General features: G+C 36.8%; 1 protein-coding gene across 1 annotated transcript in view; it reads left to right on the top strand.

Moving 5' to 3' along the window:
- Tex15 (testis expressed 15, meiosis and synapsis associated) overlaps positions 1-20,157 on the top strand; it is a 56,333-nt gene extending 36,176 nt beyond the window's left edge. The window contains exons 6-11 of the mRNA XM_057752591.1: positions 1,693-1,839; positions 2,296-2,458; positions 4,185-11,140; positions 13,425-13,474; positions 15,439-16,646; positions 20,070-20,157. Coding sequence (XP_057608574.1) covers positions 1,693-1,839; positions 2,296-2,458; positions 4,185-11,140; positions 13,425-13,474; positions 15,439-16,646; positions 20,070-20,113 — 8,568 coding nt within the window. The 3' untranslated portion in view covers positions 20,114-20,157. The remainder of the gene's footprint in view (positions 1-1,692; positions 1,840-2,295; positions 2,459-4,184; positions 11,141-13,424; positions 13,475-15,438; positions 16,647-20,069) is intronic.
- Positions 20,158-21,591: the final 1,434 nt, after the last annotated feature.

Below are 21,591 nucleotides of genomic sequence, written 5' to 3'. Positions count from 1 at the left end.
TTTATTTTTTATCATACTCTAGCACCATAGCAGTTTATGTCCTCTGAATAATTAAAATATGATTGTAGCATTAGCTAGGTTTATTGAGCTATGTCAGTTTAATAGCATTATACTAATGTCTGTTATTTTTAACAAATGTGCCATGCTTATATAAGATGATAAGTTTGAGTAAAGAGCAGAACAAGACCTCAAAACACAAACCTGTTTGTGCATAAGTATTGTTTAGAGTAAAACATAATAGCCACCATTAAAGTACCCACTTAGTGTATGATAGGATTTTCATATACCCTGTCTCTCAAATATGATTATATTCATTATGATGAGATGGGCAAGCATTTTTACGTTTTATTTGTTTTTATGTGTATGGCTGTTTTACCTGTGTGTCTTTAAGTGCACCACATGTATGCCTGCCCACAGAGGACAGAAGAGGTCCTGTATCCTTTTGAACAGTAGTAATAGCTGATTGGAAGCTACCATCTGATGCTGGGAAAATGAACCTGAGTCCTCTTCAGAGCAGCAAATCTTAACCACCACGCTAATTCTCCAGCTTGTACAGAGTATTTTTAAAGCCTTACAGAAATGCTATACAATCATTTACTTTAGAATATTATATGGGCCAAACTTGTCTGTATCAACCATATAGAAGGTTTGAGCAGGAAAATCTTGAATTCAAGACCCCCTGGGCTACATTGAAAGATCTGGGTTGCCTGAACATGCCAAAAGAGAAACAACATAACACACACTGTTGGTAATTATCAAGATGTTTTTTCAGTTGTCCTCTTTGTTGAATTAGCTGCCTCACTTTGTTCAAATGGTACTTATAGTTACCATATTTTGGACCTGATGACACATACCTATCATCCTAGCACTTGGGAGGTAGAGACGGGAAAGTCATCACAAGTTTGAGGCAAGCTTTGTCTACATAGCATATTTTGGGCTTGACAAAGCTTTACAGTGAGACCATCTCAAAAACCCAAAGTGGAAAAACAATTCTAAAATGTTTTTTACTTTATGTCACCTCATCTCTCCCGCCATTCTCTATTTCTAGCTTAGATATTCATATAATCTTCCATATACACTTTCACAGTAAACTCTTCTAAAAGCAGAGTTTCTGAAATTTTTATTAGAAATAACTCTAGGCCGGGCAGTGGTGGCGCACGCCTTTAATCCCAGCACTCGGGAGGCAGAGGCAGGTGGATCTCTGGGAGTTCGAGGCCAGCCTGGTCTACAAGAGCTAGTTCCAGGACAGGCTCCAAAGCTTCAGTGAAACCCTGTCTCGAAAAACCAAAAAGAAAGAAAGAAAGAGAGAGAGAGAGAGAGAGAGAGAGAGAGAGAGAGAAAGAAAGAAAAGAACCCTAGTCTCAGATCTTAATTTGGAAAATAAGTGGTATAATTACCATATTAAAACATCACTCCGGGCAGTGGTGGCACACACCTTTAATCCCAGCACTTGGGACATAGAGGCGGGATGATCTCTGTGAGTCCGAGAGCAGCCTGGTCTACAAGAGCTAGTTCTAGGACAGGCTCCAAAGCTACAGAGAAACCCTGTCTCAGAAAAACAAAAACAAACCAGTAAACATCCCATCCAAGGCATGGACTAACAGTTTTGTTAATACTTCACTACTAAAAGCATGAGACTTTAAAAGTATTTGGGTATTGAAAAGTATTTGAATATTGTCTTTTGTTTTTTAGGTTCTCTTTGGAAAAGTAAAGAAAATTCAGCCTTCTTTCGACAAAAACAAAGTTTCTCTGGATCCTTTTCCTAACTTTGATTGCCATATATCAAGAAGTATGCCTTCTCTTAAAGATACCATTGAGCTGCAAGCCTACAATTCATTGGTATGTTAAGGCTAGGATTCATTTGATGAGTTAAAAGACACATGCTTAGTCCAGAAACTGTTTAGATGCCATCGACTTAATCCCTAAGTGACTTTTATGAGGTAAACGCCATATTCATGGAATAAGGTAACCTTTTTTCTCACAAAATCACATGGTTTGTAATGGAGCCATGGTCCTTTAAGATATAGCCGCCTGTGTTGTTGCTCATGTGGGACAGTGCACTGGTGCCATCAGTTTTGACATAGGAGGAACAACCTCTATGCACACTCGAGGACATTTAACCACAAAGCAGTATTCTGATTATCAAGAGGCAGAGCTGCGGAGATAAAAGTAACAGTTTTTATCTGACTCTTTTTGATACTGCTCAAGGTTCATGATTAATCTTATGGGTTAACTCTGCTGCAAAGCTGGGGCCAGGGACTTACAGTAGTAGTTTGATTTTCTTATGTCTTTCAGGTGTACTTCTATGAATATGATTTTTTCTCAAAACCAGTAGATAGACCTAGACAGTGCCTTCCATATGCAACAGTAACAGTAAAATTTATTGGTCAAAAGGCAGGTAATGGACAACTTATGACATCACTGAGATTCCCCTCCACAGGATTTCCTAAGAGGCTTGGTAAGATACATTCATTATTCAACTCTGCTGCTCTTAAATTCTAAGTATTCTAATACATTGTGCGTCTCTAACTAAAATAATTGTGTTTTACCTGTATTCCATTTTATATATCTAGGATCATATGCACACATTTTTACCTCTTTGGCTTAATATATGTTCATGTAATTTTTATGTGTTGATAGCTGAACAATTCATTTTTATGGATCGATGAAAAATATTGCATTGTGTGACTACACTATTGTATTGGAAAAATTTAGGTACCCTTGTAACCTCTTATTCCACATTGCTATTTATATAAGGGTCTCAGTGCTAGAGTGCTAGTTTCACTTGGAGTTTTTATTAACACTATGAAGGTATAGTTTAAACTAAGATGATGTCATGTGCATTTCTAAAGTAGTATCAGGTGCATGAGTTTATGTAATCACTACATTCTTAGCAATACACAATTTTTTAAAGTATCATTTTCATTGTGATTTTAATTTTTCTAATTTTTAATGATACTAAGAATCTTTTCATCTTTTCCAGTATTTAGTTCTATCAGAATTTTTTTTCCATGTTTAGTGTTGCTATAGTAGATTGCTTCTGATTTGGGCTTTTACCCAGATACTAACAGGTTAGAGTCTCTTGGTAGATTGATTGGCCAGTTGAATTCTCACTTTATGTGTAGGTGCATGGTGTGTGTGTGTGTGTGCGCGCGTGCGTAGTTTCTATGAATGTGCCAATACTCCTTCATTATGCATGCTTAGGTCGGGGCAGGATATTCAATGTCTTCACCTATTATTTTCTTTCTTATAGCCCCAACACAGGGTCTCTGACTGAACTGAAAGTTTATCTTACCAGTTGCGCAGATAATCCCTTTAAGGATTGCCTGTCCACACCCTAATGCTAGGCTAATACTTTCTCTTTATATATTTTTACAGCAGGGTAGTTGAGATCAGTCTCACACTCAGTAGCAAAGGATCTTCCTGCTTCAGTCTCCCAAATGCTAGAATTACAAGGGTGGACCCTCACACCTGGTTTTATGCAGTGCTGGAAACTGAACTCAGAGCTTCCTGCATGTTAGCTGGTAGCACATTTACCAGTTGAGCTATATCTCAAACCTTCTGTTTTTTATTATATATTTATTTTGTGTGTGTTAATGTACTCACATGTGTGCCAGGCACATATATGAAGATAATAGGACAATATTGTAGGACATAGTTTTCTCCTTCCATTATATGAGTCCCAGGGACCAAACTTATAAAAGTCTTGATAGCAATCTTGATAGCAAGCCTTTTTACCCACTGAACTATCTCACTGTTCTCTCCAGCTTTCTATTGTAATGTTTCTAATTTTTATTCATCAGAATTCACTTCTTATCAAATACGTTTTTTAAGTTAAATTGCTTACACTGGGATTATGTTTTATATTGCAACATTTTATTCTTTTTTTTTTTACATTTATTTACCATGTACACAGTGTTCAGCCTCCATGTATGCCTGCAGGCCAGAAGAGGGCACCAGATCTCATTACAGGTGGTTGTGGGCCACCATGTGGTTGCTGGGAATTGAACTCAGGACCTCTCAAAGAGCAGTCAGTGAACCTCTGAGCCATCTCTCCATCCCTCAACATTTTATTCTTATTAGTTTATTTTTTTTCTTCTTTTTGTGCTAAGAACAATCACCACTAAGCTATTCAAAAAACTCAGCTAAAATTACTCATAATTTTTGTCTTTTTGTTTCCATAGAAAGAACATGTTCTCTGAATAACTGTACAATTGCCAAGAGAATTGGAAAAGGGAAAGATGCTACAGTCATCTTTGAGCACTTCAGGAAACCTGTTGATCCATTTGATCAAGAAAATTGTCCGTGCAAAGTACCAAATTCAGAGAGGAGTACTTCCAACGTGGATACTTCTAGTTCTTATGGAAACAATTTTGTGTTGAGAGAATACAGCAGACAGACAGATAATTCATCAGAAGTTAGAGATGCTTCTCAAGTACACACATACAATTCAGGTCTTTCTTTCATGTCCACTGCTAACACAGCAAGTGGTGATGGTGACCTATTCAGTGTGACATACCTTCGAAGTATTTTAAATAGTATTTCTGCTGCTCTTCCCTCTCAGAGCAGTACTAGCTCAAGTACAGTTATTACTTCAAAACTTATTAAGGACCCAAGACTGATGAAAAGAGAACAAAGCATGAGAAAACAAAGTAATTCTGCAGATTTAAGTGATGATTTGCCACTTGATAAGAGTGTGGGTCATGGTAATTCAGAAGTAAAACTGACATGTATGCCTACCAGTTCCATCTCTTCACCTGAAAGCATTTCTGCTGATCATGCTGTTGCTAATTGTTCAGATGCCTCTTGCTTCAGATTCTCTTCTGAAAGTTCACACTGCCAGACTCACAATATGGGCTCAAAGGACTCTGACTGTACAGCATCCAGTAAAGTTGCCATTACAGAACAATGTAAAGAGCAAAGCACTTTCTCCTTTCCTCGTTACTTGCCAAATGCATTTTCAGATGTTGGGAAACAAACATACAATGAAGAAGAGGCCCAGAGAGCCCAAAAGAGAAGCAGCTTCCAAGTTTTAACTGAGCAAAGCAATGGGCCACAGAACTCCTTTGAGTCAGAAAAAAATACCTGTTGTAAAGACTCTCAAAGTCACATCTCTAAGGCATCATGGCCTTCAGATTTAAGTGTTGTATTTAAGTTTGGTCACCAGATGTCTACAGTCTTCCCAATCCAGAAAAAAGGAAACATAGATGAATATGTGCAAAATACGGGAATGATGAGAACCTTTATCAGCCCAGAAGACAGTTCTAAACATGTAGTAAGCCAAACTTGGTGGAAAGAAACAGTTAATTCTTTTACTAATGAAACTAAGAGTATCCCAATTGCTAATTGCATTGCGTTGCACCAGGAATACAAAGAAGGTGAAAATATTAATTCTTTAACGGAAAATTGTGAAAAAATAGCAGATACTCCTAAATTACAAATGCCCAAATCTCCCATATCTACCACAAAGGATAAAAATGAAGTAGATCATGCAGCATTGGAATTAGAGTGTAATCTTACTCCAAATACAGGGTGCCTTTCACAAAAGCATCCTCAATATTCTTTGGAGCGCAAAGATAATATTCATACAAATTTTGCCATAGCCCAAGAGCTAATAGAATTGAAAGAAATACAAAATAATCAGAACTTGATGAACATTATGACTGATGTTTTCCAGGAAGCAAAAGATGTTCCCCTGGCCAGAGAACAACTTGTTGATAAAGTGATTTCATCTGATGCCATTGACATATCTCTTGACAGTTCAGGTTGCAACATAATTGGAGAATATATGTCCATCCAGAGGGAAGATGAAAATGAGGCAGCATCATTATATAACATTCAAAAAGACTGCAAAGAGTCTTCTCATATTAAAGGCAATGTGCAGGACCACAGCCTGCCTTATAATGCAGAGTTAAGCTCTGATCTAAACTTGAAAATTACTTTGCAAGAACAAAGAAATGATGAAAATCCAAATGAGGCTGAAGAGAAAGATGGTGCTTCTTCATCTCCAGAGTATAATACAACTAACAGAAATGAAAATAGGAAGCAAGATTTTTATGCAAATATAGTTGAAATGAGTAACACCAAAGTAGAAATTCTGAATTCTGAAGAATGTACCATGTTTAACTCAATTTGGAGAAAGAAAGATAGACCAGCAAAAGCTGCATTATCAGAGTGTGAAGATAGTATGACTGCCATAAAACAAAAATATACACCAAATGATGGAAGAAGTGTGGAACGCTTGTCCACATTTCCAGAAACTGAAGAGTCTTCAGTGTGTGTAGCTTCAGGTGCTACAAAAAAGGTAGTTAGTACCACTGTTCTTACAGAAAGCACAAATCATGGGGATCATCAAAAACATCTAAAAGAACCTGAGATTTCAGGTTTGGGTTTTGTAAAACAAGGCATTTCTGATTGTGAGATTGATACTGATAAATTACAAGACTTTTGCCATTTGGTAAATGAGAATTCAGTTCATCAAACTTTTGCATTGGGAAGTGAAATTGAAGTAGAACTTGAAGAACGTAATGATGCTCCTTTGTTTCAACAAAATATAGGTAACAATGGAAATGATCTTTGTGAAGAATTTGAGACCCTGAAGTCCCGGATTGATTGGGAAGGCCTATTTGGAAAGAGTTATGAGGAGATGGAAGCCTCGAGTTTTACAAGAAAGGAGGATACTGCAGAATGTAGTTGTGTTTCTTTCTCTTCACAAAAAGACAAACGAGAGTATCAGAACTCAGTTTTTCTTCCAGATCTACAAGTTACAATTACCAACTTAATTAGTCTAAAAATCAGTCCCACTGATGATTCCTTAGAGTCAAAAGATAATTTTTATAAACCTGTAACTGAATCCACAGAACCAGAAGCTAATGAAAAGAGGAAAGCTTTTGGATTTGGCACTTATTCCCAACCTTTTGAAGAGAATTTAGGTTTTTCATGTGAAAATAAACTTGGTAATTCAGTACAAGAATCAGGACATGTAAGCATATCTGAAATCGCACATTCTTCCAGCTCGAGTCATAATACACATGTGAATCACACACCTGGAAAACCAACCAGTGACACTTTGTCTACTGAACCATCTAATGTCACAGTAATCAGTGATAAGAGTAAATGTTCCACAAAATCAAAACCTGACTTTAATGACACTAGGAATAAAAAGGACATGGAATCAAGAAGTAGCAAAAGAAACCAGCATGCAACTTCTCGGGGTCAGAACATATCCCATAAAGATTTAAAGGAGCATGAAACTCACGAGAAGAGGAGGAAGTCAACAAATCATGACTCATCTGAACGGTTTTCTTCCCTATCCCAAGGACGAATTAAAACATTTTCACAGTCAGAGAGGCGCATTCGGAATGTACTGAATATTCTGAATAATGAAGCATCTTTATGTAAAAGCAAACGTCTGTCCAGAAAACTGGACAAAGCTGTTCTTCACTTAAAAAAAGCTCATAGAAGAGTTCATACATCTTTGCAGCTTATCTCTAAAGTGGGAAAAAAGAGAAAGGGCCCATTACCAAAAGCGTATGCAATAATTTGCAATAATTTCTGGGAAAGTTGTGATCTTCAAGGTGATAGTTTGATGTCAGAAAGAAGAAACTCTGATAGGCATTTTTTATCCAAAAGAAGGTATGACAAACAGGGAGAAAAAAGATTAAGAGTTGACATTGATGAATCATTGGCTTCAGTATCAAAGCACAGAACTTATAGAACAAACAGAGAGAGAATTGCAGAGTGCCTTTCCAGCGAAATCATGTCTGGCCATGTCTCCAGTAGTCTTACCACGTTGCATGTGAGAGAATTTTGTGAGGAAGAGCAACTTCATGAATCACAGTCACCCATACCCTATACATCGCAGAGTATAAGTCAATTAGAATACATTAATAGCATTGTGAGAACTGCAAGCTCTTCTGAACCTGAGAATTTTTCTGAAACAAGTGAATATACACTTTACCCAGATGAAACACTAACTGAAAAAGAGTATCAAACTGGCACCCAGTTATCTAAGAGTGAAAGCCATACAACATGGAATACTAAGAATATAACAAAAGAAAATAATTCTGAAGATAAAACAGTGATATGTGAAAGTAATTCAGTGTCTTTAAGTTTCCTAAAAGACAACATAAGTCATAGTCAAGACAAAAGTTACGATACAACTTTTAAAGCTAACACTAACAAACTTGTTTCTGTTTTAGACTCAGACAAGCCCTTTTTAAATGTTGGTATCTGTGAACAAGTATCTGATGGTACTAGAAACAGGGAAACAATTTTTCCTGTAGAAAAGTGTACAGTTCTTATGGAGATCACACCAAACATTCCTACAGGAAAAACAGCAAACAGAAGGAACACAGTTCCTCCATTGTCACCAATTACAGTGACAGCTGATGAGGAAGAGTCTTCTGTGGGGGAAAATGTACTCTTCCATGTGAAGGAGAATGAGGTGAATATTACTAAGCATTCTAAATTGGATGTAACATCAGTAACTGAAGAAAGCCAAAGTTGTAAGAAAAATGTAAAGAAACTATCTTTCAATGATAGTTCTCTGCTCTTAAAAGAGAATGTAAAGGGTCCTTCAAAAGCATATATGGCAAAATACAATGAGGAAGAAAAAATGAGAAAAATTGAGCAAGTAGTTTACCCAAAAATGGTTACTGAAGGATCAGCTGTTATTATTGGGTACAAACATCAAAATAAGATCCTAAAAGAAGACTCCTTCCACTTACACAAGAAAATAATTAAAAACAACTTAACAGATTCTTGTGTAGGCATTGAGAATTCTACTCTAGAGACTACTGATTTGAAAAACATTTTTAGTCAGCTTAGTAAAAGACAGAAAGCAGGGCAAATTAAACAACTTAGTAACAACTCTCACTCTAACTGTCCTTCTAAATCAGCCACTGCAGGAACCAGTGATAGGTTTGTTGTACATGAGAACTCTGAAGTCACTGTTTCTCAGATGAAGCCTCTATCACACATGGAAGAATTACAAGAATCCACATCTCATGTAACAGAACTGTCTCAGATTTTACAGAGAGCAGATGAAGCAGCATCTTTGCAGGTGTTAGAAGAAGAGACTAAAGTTTGTCAAAATATTCTCCCTTTGTTTGTTGAAGCTTTTGAAAGAAAGCAAGAGTGTTCACTTGACCAAATCCTGATTTCAAGAAAGCTGTTGGTAGAGCAGAACTTGTGGAGTAATTGTAAACTTCAATTGAAACTATGTGCCATTGACACTTGGGTAGAACTGCAGATGGCAATGGAGACTATTCAGTTCATTGAAAACAAAAAAAGATTCTTTGAAGGTGAACCAACATTCCGAAGCCTGCTGTGGTATGATGAGAGTTTGTACAGTGAGCTACTTCTCAGGCCGCGTGGATATCAACTGCAGTCCATTTTCTATCCTGCTTTTCAAAGACGACTAAAATATAATGCATTCTGTGAGTTACAAAGGCATTATTATCAGTTAATTGAAACAAAAAAAGAAAAGACTTCATATTATACATTCTTAAAATACAAACGACAAATGAAAGAATGTGAAGCCGTCATGAAACACCATTCTGATTGCTCTGAGTTTTGTCTTTCTGTTCCATTTACCTGTGGAGTTAACTTTGGTGATAGTTTAGGAGACTTGGAAGCCTTAAGAAAAAGTGTTCTGAAGCTGATCAGTACACTTAGGGACTCTCCTAAGATCAATTCTTATCCAGGAAAGGAAGATCATTTGTGGATCATTTTAGAAATGGTCTCCTCAAAGATAAGTTTTATCAAGAGCAATGAAGAAATAAGTATCAAAATCTGTCTTTATGGTCTGGAACATATATATTTTGATGCTGCAAAAAGTCTTATGTGGAAAGAAAAAAGCCACTCTTTACCCAGAAGACATTCTGAGATGAACAGAGAATTGGAGGAAATAAATGAATGTGCTTTTTCTGAGTGGAAGAAGATCTATGATGACTTATCTAAGGATTTAAACAATGAATCAACTCCCACTGTGGGACTTGAAGAAAGTGATATGATTGCTTCCAGACAGTCAGCTCTAGTTAGTGTACCAAACTGTAAGCTGAACACCACTTGGCTTTCATACCCAGATATCTGTTGTATTAGTGAGATCCTGGATCAAGCTAAATCTGCAGACCTGGAGAAATTACAGGACCTCACTCTCAGATGTACAGTTCACTTAGAAATTTTAAAAAAATACTTCCAGATGCTGCAAGAAGATAACATAGATAATATTTTTATCACTGAAGAAAATGTTTTGGATATGTTAAACCACAACCATGGAGCTGTCATTTTAAAGCCTGAAGCTATTGAAATTTATATTGAAACTGTCATGCTTTCAGAAACCATTCATTTTCTTAAAAATTCAATAGCAAAGAAACTACACAATCAGAGGTTTCGAGGTATGCTCTGGTTTGATTGGTCTCTTCTTCCTGAGCTTGTTGGCTGTCAAGAAGAAATGGCTTCCTTTCCACTTGATAACAACCAAACAGATTGCCTTTGGAAAGTGATAGAGAATGCTATTTCTCACCTTAAGGAAGAGCTAGGTGTTGTCTGTGACTACAGTGAAGCTGTTAATTGTTCCTATGCTCTACGTTTATTCTCCAGAGAACTTAAGGAACTTTCAGGAATTAAAAGGCTTCTAAATACTTCTGAGTATTCAGTTTCCACATATATTGACGTGGTACCACATACTGCATCTGTAAACTATGGAAATACTGTGACAGAATTGGAGCATAACTACAACCAGCTTTTTATATTACTCAAAAATATAATGTCTGTCCCTCAAAAAGATTTTGGAAAAATGGTTCATATTATAAAAGTTCTGAAGACAATTGAACATATGAAGATGATAAGTGCCAAAGATACTAAATTGTCCACACGTCTACTCTTTTTCCAAATGTTGCGTAACAGAAGAAACACTTTGCAACTAAACAGAAAAGAAAGGATGACTACTCCCATTAGAGAACCCGAAGAGAACAGCAGTGAGCCCGGTGGTTCTGTGCAGACACCTGCTGCTGCAGAGTACACAGTAAGAAACATTTCAAGTTCCTCTAAAAAACGACCTGTGACTGCAGACAAACATGAAATCTCTCAGGGAAAAGGAAATACTGGTGCTGTTTCCAATCATAAAAAGCAAAAGGTACAAATGTTTTAAAATCAAACTTGAAAATAATCTTGAGAACAAGCTTACTCTAACCAAAAATATGCCTTATAGAATACAAAAGTTGAGATTAAATGGCTCATATTCTCTACAAAATTATTTAATTGAGATAACTTGCAAATACATGATTTTTAAACAGTTTAGTCATTTAGAAAGTATTTCATGAAGGAATAAATTCCAATACCTAATAAGGGGCAAGTTTATTATTGTGAATGTGAGGTATACCAGTTATTTATTGAGTGGGTTTTTAAAAATATTTTTATGGTTTATTTAACTTTTATGTGCATTGGTGTGAAGGTGTCAGATCCCCTGGAACTGGATCATCAGAAAGTTGTAAGCTGCCATGTGGGTGCTGGGAATTGAACCCGGGTCCTCTGGCAGAGCAGTCAGTGCTCTTAACGACTGAGCCATCTCTCCAGCCCTTGAGTCAGTGTCCTGAACATTAAAAACTGGCTAAAGAAACTTACCTATTTACATGTTAGAAAAATAGGGCAAAATTGATTTTTTTCAAGACAGGGTTTCTCTGGGTAACAGCCCTGGCTGTCCTGGAATTCACTCTGTAGATCAGGCTGGCCTCGAACTCACAGAGCTCCACCTGCCTCTGCCTTTTGTAGCATGTGTTATGACTCCCCAGTATACTTTTTAGTATGTGATGTCAAAGAATTAGAAAAATCTCATATGAATACATTTTTATCAATATTTATATAATATATAAAAATAAAAACCATAGGATATATGCTTTGTGGTTGGTTTATTTAAAGATAAGGGGTCTGGGTATTTGTTAATTTTTATAATATTGAGGTTTGAACCTAGACCCTGTATATGCTAGGCAAGTAATATACCCATGGAACTGCTTCCAGCCAATTTAAATTGGTGGCCAAGAAGAACAAAAGTAGGATTAAGGGAGAGTTTGTTGCGCATGTGCATGCACAGGATGTGGGGAGGATATTCCATATCCTAAATACAGGCCTAAGGAATGTGAACTTTATCCTTAAAGTATAAATATCATGTGAGTATGTTGGTAATTAGGGTTTTCTTTGATTTTGTTGATAATTTAAAAGGTAATGAAATTCTGAGTATAGTTAGAAATGGTAAATCAGCCGAGATTAGAAAATGGTGCTGTTTATAGCATAAGAATGAAAAAGGCAGGCAGGGTTGATAGAGCTGACCCAAAAATGTTTTAGATTTTGGCATTTTCCATATTTGATTATATTTGCATATATGTATTGTCAGATATCTTGGTAATAAAACCAGTGTTTTGGTTTTTTTGCTGTTTTGTTTTCGAGACAGGGTTTCTCTCTAGCTTTGGTGCCTGTCCTGGAACTAGCTCTTGTAGACCAGGCTGGCCTCGAACTCACAGAGATCCGCCTGCCTCTGCCTCCCGAGTGCTGGGATTAAAGGCGTGCGCCACCACCGCCTGGCTAGAACCAGTGTTTAAATATAAAATTTGTTATTGTGTTTTCATGTATAACACCAAAGGTAATTTTGTAGTAATTTTAATTTCTGCATGCAGTAAAAGGTTCCTGATGTGAACGTTTACAGAGTGTTGTGCCATAGCTCAAACCACGGAATTTGAAGGCTTTTGGGTTTGGAGATTAAGAGCACTCATCTTGTATTTGACTTATAACTCCTTAGGGAATTGATGGATAGTTGCATATATGTGGTACATAAACATGAATGTAAGCAAAACACCTGTATACATTAAAAAATAAAAACTTTAAAAATAAAAGGAATCTGTGTATGAGCTGGGGAGATGGCTTAGCACCTGCCCTGCACCTGGTGCTCTAAATGAGACAGCTGACTCCCGCAAGCTGTTCTCTGACCTCCACACTTGCATACACTCATATGTCTATACACAACATAAATTGGAATGGAATTTTTTCTTTAAAAAAAATGGATAGGCTTAGTGACTTGTTTCCTAACAAGGGAACAGTAAATTGGTCATGGTGGCAAATGCATCTGATCACAGCACTCAGAAAGTAGGTGAAGAGGGGGTCACAAGTATGGGACCACCATGAGCCACATAGTAAAGTCCTGTCTCACAAAACAGGGAAAAGTCATAGATAGACTACAAGATTAGTGTTAAGTTTTAAAGCATGTAGGCAAGAATATTGCAGATTTATTTTTGAAAGCAGTTGCTGTAAACGTGAACTGCTAAGCTTAGCAAAGCCACTGGTTTTTAAATGGGTAAATAGATTGACATTTTAATGCAGTTTGTAATCACTAATGTAAAACATGGATTTTATTTCTGTATTTTTTATAGGTTAACATGAAAGATATAAGCAGACCAAAGACAGTATCCGAGAATCCAAGGTAGGCGTTGCATCAACCTTCTTTTCATAAAATCTGAGGAAAAAAGATGAGCAAATAATACAAAACAAATACTGAATCATACATGTAGCTTAAAAGATAAGTGGCAGATTAAGTGAGGCCTGATGCGCTTGAACTTCACTGTGTAAGTATTGAAGACAGTGCTATGTAGAATGGCTGTTTTCAGTGATGGAAAGAGTGAGTAGGTTCTGAGAACAGATTATTAATGTTTGCTGGGGCTTAGAAATTCTTAAATCTAGAAATCATATTGACATTGGCATTGCTTAACTGTTTTCTAGAAGTACATAAAATAATAGGGTAAGTGATTAGTTGTTTTTTTTGTTTTGTTTGGTTTGGTTTTTTTGGTTTTTCGAGACAGGGTTTCTCAGTAGCTTTGGTGCCCGTCCTGGAACTAGCTCTTGTAGACCACGGTGGCCTCAAACTCCCAGAGATCCGCCTGCCTCTGCCTCCCGAGTGCTGGGATTAAAGGCGTGCGCCACCACCGCCCGGCAAGTGATTAGTTTTTAAGTTGTGGATTTTACATACCAACTAAATTTCAAAATTGATTAAAGAGAAGTTGTCATATTATACCAGTGGTACATTAATTAAAATGGTGTATATTTTACAGACATTTATGATACAAACATTTATTTTATAGAAGGATATTCTAACAGTATAAAATAGGAGGACTGTCTCAAAGGCTATTTCTTTAAACTGAATAGGTTAACTATAGAAAATTCACTACATCACTTACACTTTTATCATTTTGTGCTAAGTAGTGCCACTGGGGTTAATTGTTATCCCTCATTTACCTGTGTAGAATTTAGGATTTCTCACTATCTCCATTTTTTCAATTCAATGAAAGAAAGATAATGAATAACAAAATAAGAAAAGGAAGAACAAACAGCTCCATTTCTTTATTTACTTCTTTTAAAATAATGCATTTCTAGAATTGTTCTCACAGCATATGTAGCTGTATTATTATAAAATGACATATAAAACAGGCCTAGAGAGTAACACACACCAGCGTGATTATCTTCAGTTTAATAGCTAAGTATTTGCTATTTAAAAATTAAAACTGTAACTTGATAAAAAATTAATTCTGCTATAAGATTGACACAGAAGACTAAGTGTATATAACTATGAATATCCTCTGAAGGGACAGACCGTCTAGGCAGCTGTACGTCTACGCAGAAAGTCATCACTGGCACTATGATAGAGACGATAGAGACAGATTACCTGCTCAGTTTATATAGCTTTAGATGGCAGTGTAAGTTGTCGTTAAAATGCCTTTAAAACATGAGCTTGTTGATTTCCTCAGAAGGGAATAGAGACTCAAGTCCAAAGATGAATTCCTCTTAATTCTGGAGAAATAGTACTACTTTTCCTTTCTCAACATACTTTGGTTCTTCATAGTGCTGTAATTGCCTAATTGAGACTAAACTTAGTAAGAATGCGATGGATATTAAATTGCCAATAATACTGCAGGTCTGCTTTTCTTACTCTCAGAAGATGAACAAACAAAAATAATATTTGTTTTAATAAGAAAAAAAGGAGATGTGTTGTGTGTAGGGACCTGCAACTATAGTAGTTACGCCAAAAGAGATGGGGAAAGAACTATTCATGAGTAATGAAGTCAGTGGGTCAAACATAAATGAACTAGAAAGTATACTGAACAACTGAATAATGGTAGGTTCCTACTCTGAAAAGCTTTTAAATTTGAAATCAGCCGTCTAATACAATATTGGGGATGTTTTGAAATGTGGAGTATACCATCTTCCAGTATGAACCATATCTAAATTGAAACCAAATGAGTAAAACTGAAAGGTATTTTACCTATATGGTCCATGTGAAATGAGAAAATGTCAATCCTATAGATTCTTATACAGTAAAAATTTAAGTGTTTATCTATTAGAATGTTATGACTGTGTCTGTAAAGTTGCTTGAATTTATATTATACTCAATAGGACTACAGAATCTCATCCCAAAGATGACAGTTTGAAAAGAGACTCTGCATCTCCAGAGACAGTCAAAAGACAAAGCTCAACACCTGGCTCGTTTTCACCTTCTGAGAATGTACAAGACTCTTGCACACCCAAGTCAGAAAGCAAAGTAAAACTGACAGATAGTTCATCTGATGTTTCAGAGTATCTCACTGAACAGCACGAAAACTTAAATGGCATAACGAAAAGAAACGTGAATTTTAGTGCTGCTGAAACAAATGATAAGGAAGACCGTCTTTTGGTAACTTGTGACCAAAATGATATAGATGTCACTTTCTCACCTGACAGCACACCTGCAGAGAAGTTGCATGAAAACCCTACAGATCACACACAGATCTGTCCTTCAGATATTGGAGCACGAAATGATAGCCCTCTTGTGCCTAATGCATCATTGCCTACTTCCCATCCCGTGAGGGCTATCCATAGCCATCTTGAAATGAATGATACAGTCTTTGAACATGAAGATAGTGAAATACTAGATTTGTCTATTAAAGATTGTACATGTACCAGCTCTCCAGAACCTGTGTGTATCCAGGAAAAAATTCCTGTCTTGCAAGTATATCAAACACAGCCTATAAAAACCAAGTCACCAGAAAAGTATATAAAAGATGCACCGAATCCCAGAACCACACCATTTGGCTCATATGAGAACTCAGCCGTTGGTGTGAGTCAAACAGCACGGCACACTGAAAAGGGTGGAAAGAGCCCAGAAGTCCTGACTCAGAAAGTTGGCACATCCTGGAGTGCACCTCCACAGTCCACATGCACTGCAGTGTATAATTCTCCTGAGTATTCCTTTGGAACTTCATATCCATACTGTGCCTGGCGTTTTTATCAGTACAGCAGCAGCAATGGCACTGCCGTTACTCACACATACCAAGAGATGACAACATATGAGACAGCTCCTCCTCCCATGATGACCGCAGTTGCAAGTGCTGTCCAGAACACGCATTTTAATCATTCATACTCCGAACATTTTGGTTACTTTGCTATACAACCGCAAGCAAATGCCTGCGTCCCAGGAAATGGCTATTCTCCATCTCCCATGCCTGTTTCTTACAATTATCAACAACCAGTTTATTCACAGTTTGCATCTCATCAGCTGGTACCACAAGCTGCGCATCCTTATCCTCCTAACCCTGGTGTACTTCCACAAGTGCCTTGGACTTATGGTGAGTTGAAGGATTCAATGCTTGCTTCATTTTTACTTTTGACTTTACATTTATGTAAAGGAATTCACAAATGATAGTACATACAACAATTTTCTTTGTGGACTTGTAGAATTGCTCATATTTTGAGCACAGTTGAATTTTGTCATAAGTAATAAGTCTAGTCAGAAACCAGAAAAGAAAAATTGTTGACATCACTAACACATACTTCAGTAACCATCCTTAGGGAACAGCTAAATTAATTGCAGTAAATCATAAAATGCTGAAACCATTAAAGAAGTATATGTGTTTTAATGATATGACAGTATTTTAAAACTAACGTCACATGTGAATAAATTAAGGAGCAGAAATATGAAATATTCCAAAATTTTAATTATCCACTTGCCATTAGTAATAGGTTATGTGAGTCTTTTCCTGCATAATCTGCATTTCATGTTGCAAAACTTCATTTTGATAAATGGAGGTAAGAGTAAAAAAGCTGAAAAAAGGAAAAACATCAATTATTTAAAGCAACCTTTTTCTTCTCTCCGTTTTTAATACCTTCATATAAGTGAATTAAGTAATTAATTAGAAGGTTTTAATTTAAAAAGAACTTTGTCATTTGCCTCTTAGATTGTCTTCTCTTTAAAGCACGTGTTTGTAAAAAAAAAAAATCACATTAAATACAGGTTGGGAGAAGAGTCTAGTTCGTCTTGCAGTTCATAGAATGCAGTCAATTAGAAAAGGAAGGCCTGGCAGTAAGAGCATGCGGCAAGCCGGTCACCATGTACACAGGCAGGAAGCAGAGAAATGCTGGTGCTCCAAAATGCAAGTATTGTTTACATGTTTCAAAAGCCAGAATCAAAACAAATTTTTTAACTAATTACTCTGCTGAAACTAGTTTTAGAAAAGCACCCAAATACTCACCCTTTAAAATATCATTATAGAAAAACACAAGCAAATTTTTTTTTTTTTTTGTGGTTTTCGAAACAGGGTTTCTCTGTGGTTTTGGAGCCTGTCCTGGAACTAGCTCTTGTAGACCAGGCTGGTGTCGAACTCATAGAGATCCGCCTGCCTCTGCCTCCCGAGTGCTGGGATTAAAGGCGTGCGTCACAAATTTCCGCCCGGCAGCAAATTTCTTTTAAACAGTTGTTTAAAACCCTTACTACTCATAAAAATTAATAGATGTCAAAGCTTATTTGGAGGTACTGTTTGGAATAGAAATATTGTTGAATAGGTCTATTTTTTTTAACTTTTTGTTTGTTTGTTTTTGTCCTACTAATAGGGAACCCAGGGTCTTAAACATCCCTGGCAAGTGCTCTTTCCTGAGCTACAGGTAAACACAATATAATTCTGTTTATAATTTAGAAATCTTAAGTTCTTGGGAAGTAGAAGCAGAGTAGTCAGGAGTTCCAGGTCAGACTTGGCTATATAGTGAAGTTGAAGCCTGTCTTGATCACATGAGACACTGTTAATTTAAAAGTGGTTTTTTTTTTTTTTTCATTTTACTTACCAACCACAATTCCCCCTCCCTACCCTCCTCCCACTACCCACACTGACCTTTCTCCTACCCAAGCCCTGATCCATTCCTCAGAAAGGGTAAGACCTCCCATGGTGAGTCAACAAAGTCTGGCATATCAAGTTGAGGCAGGACCAAGGCCCTCTCCCCTATATCAAGGCTGAGCAAAGTATCTCTCCATATGGAATGGGCCCAAAAAAAGCCAGTGCATGCACTAGGGATAAATTTTGGTCCCATTGCCAGTGGCTCCACAGACTGGCCAAGTCACAGAACAGTCATGCACATATGCAGAGATCCTAGTTTTATCCTATTGCAAGATTTCTTGCTGTCAGTCCAGAGTCGGTGAGCTCCCACTAGCTCTGGTCAGCTGTGCACATGAGGCACTCTTAAATAAGAAAAAGAAATCTGATCATATCAACACCACTACATTGTAATTATTACTGATTCATTAAACTATGGAATTATTATACCCCAGGTGAGAAAGTCACACACAACCACACATATAAGTCTAAATTAGAGTCCTTATAGCTGGCAACCAATAGCAGAATTTCCTAAAGACCTCCCAGCACTAAAGTTCAGGAATACAGCATTTATACAGACAAAAACCACAATGACATCATTGTCAGAGGTAAATCAGGAGACCCTTCTAGCATTTGTTTTGACAGAACACATTAGTTTTTCTGGATATGCATCTTGGCCACGTACAGGGCGATGGAAAAATCCCAAATGTGTTGCCAAGGCCTAAACGGATACAAGGTTAGAGTAAGATGAAGACAAGAAGACACTCTACCTCAGTTACTTCAGAATATCATTCCAATTCTTTCTTGGAATACAAAGTTGTTCAAGTCCTGTATCCCAGCCTCAGCTCCCACCGCTGCTGCCTCCACAGGCAGGTCTCATTGAAGCGGTTGCTCTCCTACTTGATGGTTTCTCTGTCTGCATTGTTCTCTAGTGTGAAAGGCATCTATGAGGTGGTAGTGTAATCTACATTCCTTATCTTTCCCTCCCTCCCTCCCTCCCTCCCTCCCTCCCTCCCTCCCTCCCAGATGAGTTCAAACAGGACAGTATGGTTTGTCTGAGAAAACCTGGAGGGGAGAAAGTGCCATTGATGGTGCTGTTAGGTAAACACCAAACCGATGTGGCAGATTTATAACTTAGACCACTTGAAGCAGGTGATGGTAGTAGTGGCGGTGGCACAGGCCTCTAATCCCAGGAGGCAGAAAAAGGCAGATCTCTGAATTCAAAGATAGCCTGGTCTTCAAAGTGAGTTTCAGGTCTCAAAAGAAAATTATTTAGACACTCCAGTTTCTTAAATGGCGAATCTTGATTGTAGTTTCCACAGAGGTAGTTACAGGTTAGGCATTCTTATGTTACTAATAGTTATACCTTTTGTGATAGTGAGAAAAGGTCACTCCAGGATCAAGCCCAGCTGTGACTCAGAAATCTTACTGCTTCTTTGGTCCAATGAAAAGAAAAACAATTAAATATTAAAATATTGAGAAATTATTCTTTAAAGTACAAGACATTGTAGTATTTCAAGCTCATCTTTTAGTTTTTAGGGGAGGTTAACAGAAGACACCTGTTAGTGTGCTCATACTTAAAAGATGTATTACACCAGAAATTGGAGCTAAAGGAAAATACTTGAAATTTGTGTGCCAGACAGCTATTTAATTCTCTCAAATAGCTGAGATACATATGAGGAAACTTATTACCCAGAGAACCTTAAATAACTTCAAGATCCTATAACTGATAAGTTGTAGATGTACAATTTGATCTCGACGTCTCTGGCTTCAACTTAAGTCAGTAGTATGGTAGTATACTATACTATTGCTTAGTACTACACTACTACTTTCTACTAATCTACTGCTTAGTATTAGTCTGTATCATTAATATACCTCAAATCATTGTGTTTTGTTTTTATCTTCCAGCTCCATGGCAGCAGGACCCATTTCCACCAAGGCGTTACGAATAAATCTCTTCATATTGAAATAAATGCAATTTAAGTTTTCCCAAGTATTTTTGTCTACGTGTTATTTTTTTATACCTGTATGTTTTCTTACTTTAGTATTTAGTAATTTTAAATGTATATAAATGTGGTATGTAACTTTTATAAAATGTGTAATTATAATAGTGTATCACATAAGATAATGGGAAATTAATTTTTAATATCTGAACTAAGCAAAATTAAGTTCTCTGCAGTTATAAAGGAGCTTTCAACATTCCATATTATCAGCATTAAGCAGCAATGGTGAAAATCTTTAAAACCAGGCTTTGTTTCTGTTTTCAATACACTGTGTTTTACTATTTTATGAGCTTAAAAAGAGGAAAATTTTTTTTGGTTTTTTTTTAGTTTTTCGAGACAGGGTTTCTCTGTGGCTTTGGAGCCTGTCCTAGAACTAGCTCTGTAGACCAGGCTGGTCTCGAACTCACAGAGATCCACCTGCCTCTGCCTTCTGAGTGCTGGGATTAAAGGCGTGCACCACCATCGCCCGGCCTTGGAAATTTTTTCTTGCATTAGTCAATCATCACATCAGTTATTTGATAATTTTTTATGCTTCATTTATATAATTTATAATCTTTATGGTGAGCTCCTTTAATTTCATTATCTAATATTTTATTCAAAATGTTATAAACGCAAAAAGTAGCTTATGTTTCCACTGTTACTTAAGTTGAGGTTAGCATTGAGAGACAATTTTTTCAAGAAGCCCTCTCCTCAAGGTTATTTCTTGAATATTTGAATATTTCTTTTAATTCTTTAACACTTCATATGTTTACACTTAACGTAATCCGTACTGTTATGATTCAGATAATTCTGTAGAAGCCCGGTTTTAATGTTGTAGTTATTTTCATCTTTCATGTTCTACACAAGTGAAGTTTTTCTTCGTAGTAATCATTAGTACCAAACAGGATATAGGATGTAATAGTATTGAGCAGTGTGTACACATAGATCACCTTTCCCAAAGCTCAGCAATCATTTCTGTGTTGATCTCCCATCAGGAAAAGCCTTCAATAGAGTAAACCTTTCTTTGCTTGTAGTTTGCCCTGCTGTACAAGAGACTTTCTGAGCCAATGCAAATAGCAGTTCCAATGTTTCTTTTTATTTAAAAAAAAAAACACAAGCCCCAAAGATCATCTATTTCTGCCATATTTAATATAGACTAACTCAGTTTTCCATTCAGAACACCTTATGAGACCCCTCCCCCCGAATGAGCTTTTAGATTGTCATTAAGCCAATAGAGTGGAAGTTAAAATACTTAAGTTGTGTCAACATGCAGACCTAAAAGGATGCTGTCTGGGCAGAACCATCTCTGAAAGAAGGAATCTGAAAGAATAGCAAATATAGCCATGGTAAAAAGTACATCTTCATAGCTCTTTTATTTCAAAACAGTATCAAAACTAGAACTCCTGGACCTTAAATTAAGGGCATTATATTTGCTGTTAATCAAAAAG

This window comes from Chionomys nivalis, chromosome 20, assembly GCF_950005125.1.
Source record: "Chionomys nivalis chromosome 20, mChiNiv1.1, whole genome shotgun sequence".
Classification (NCBI taxonomy): Eukaryota; Metazoa; Chordata; class Mammalia; order Rodentia; family Cricetidae; genus Chionomys; species Chionomys nivalis.
This window is presented reverse-complemented; position numbering and strand designations above follow the sequence as displayed.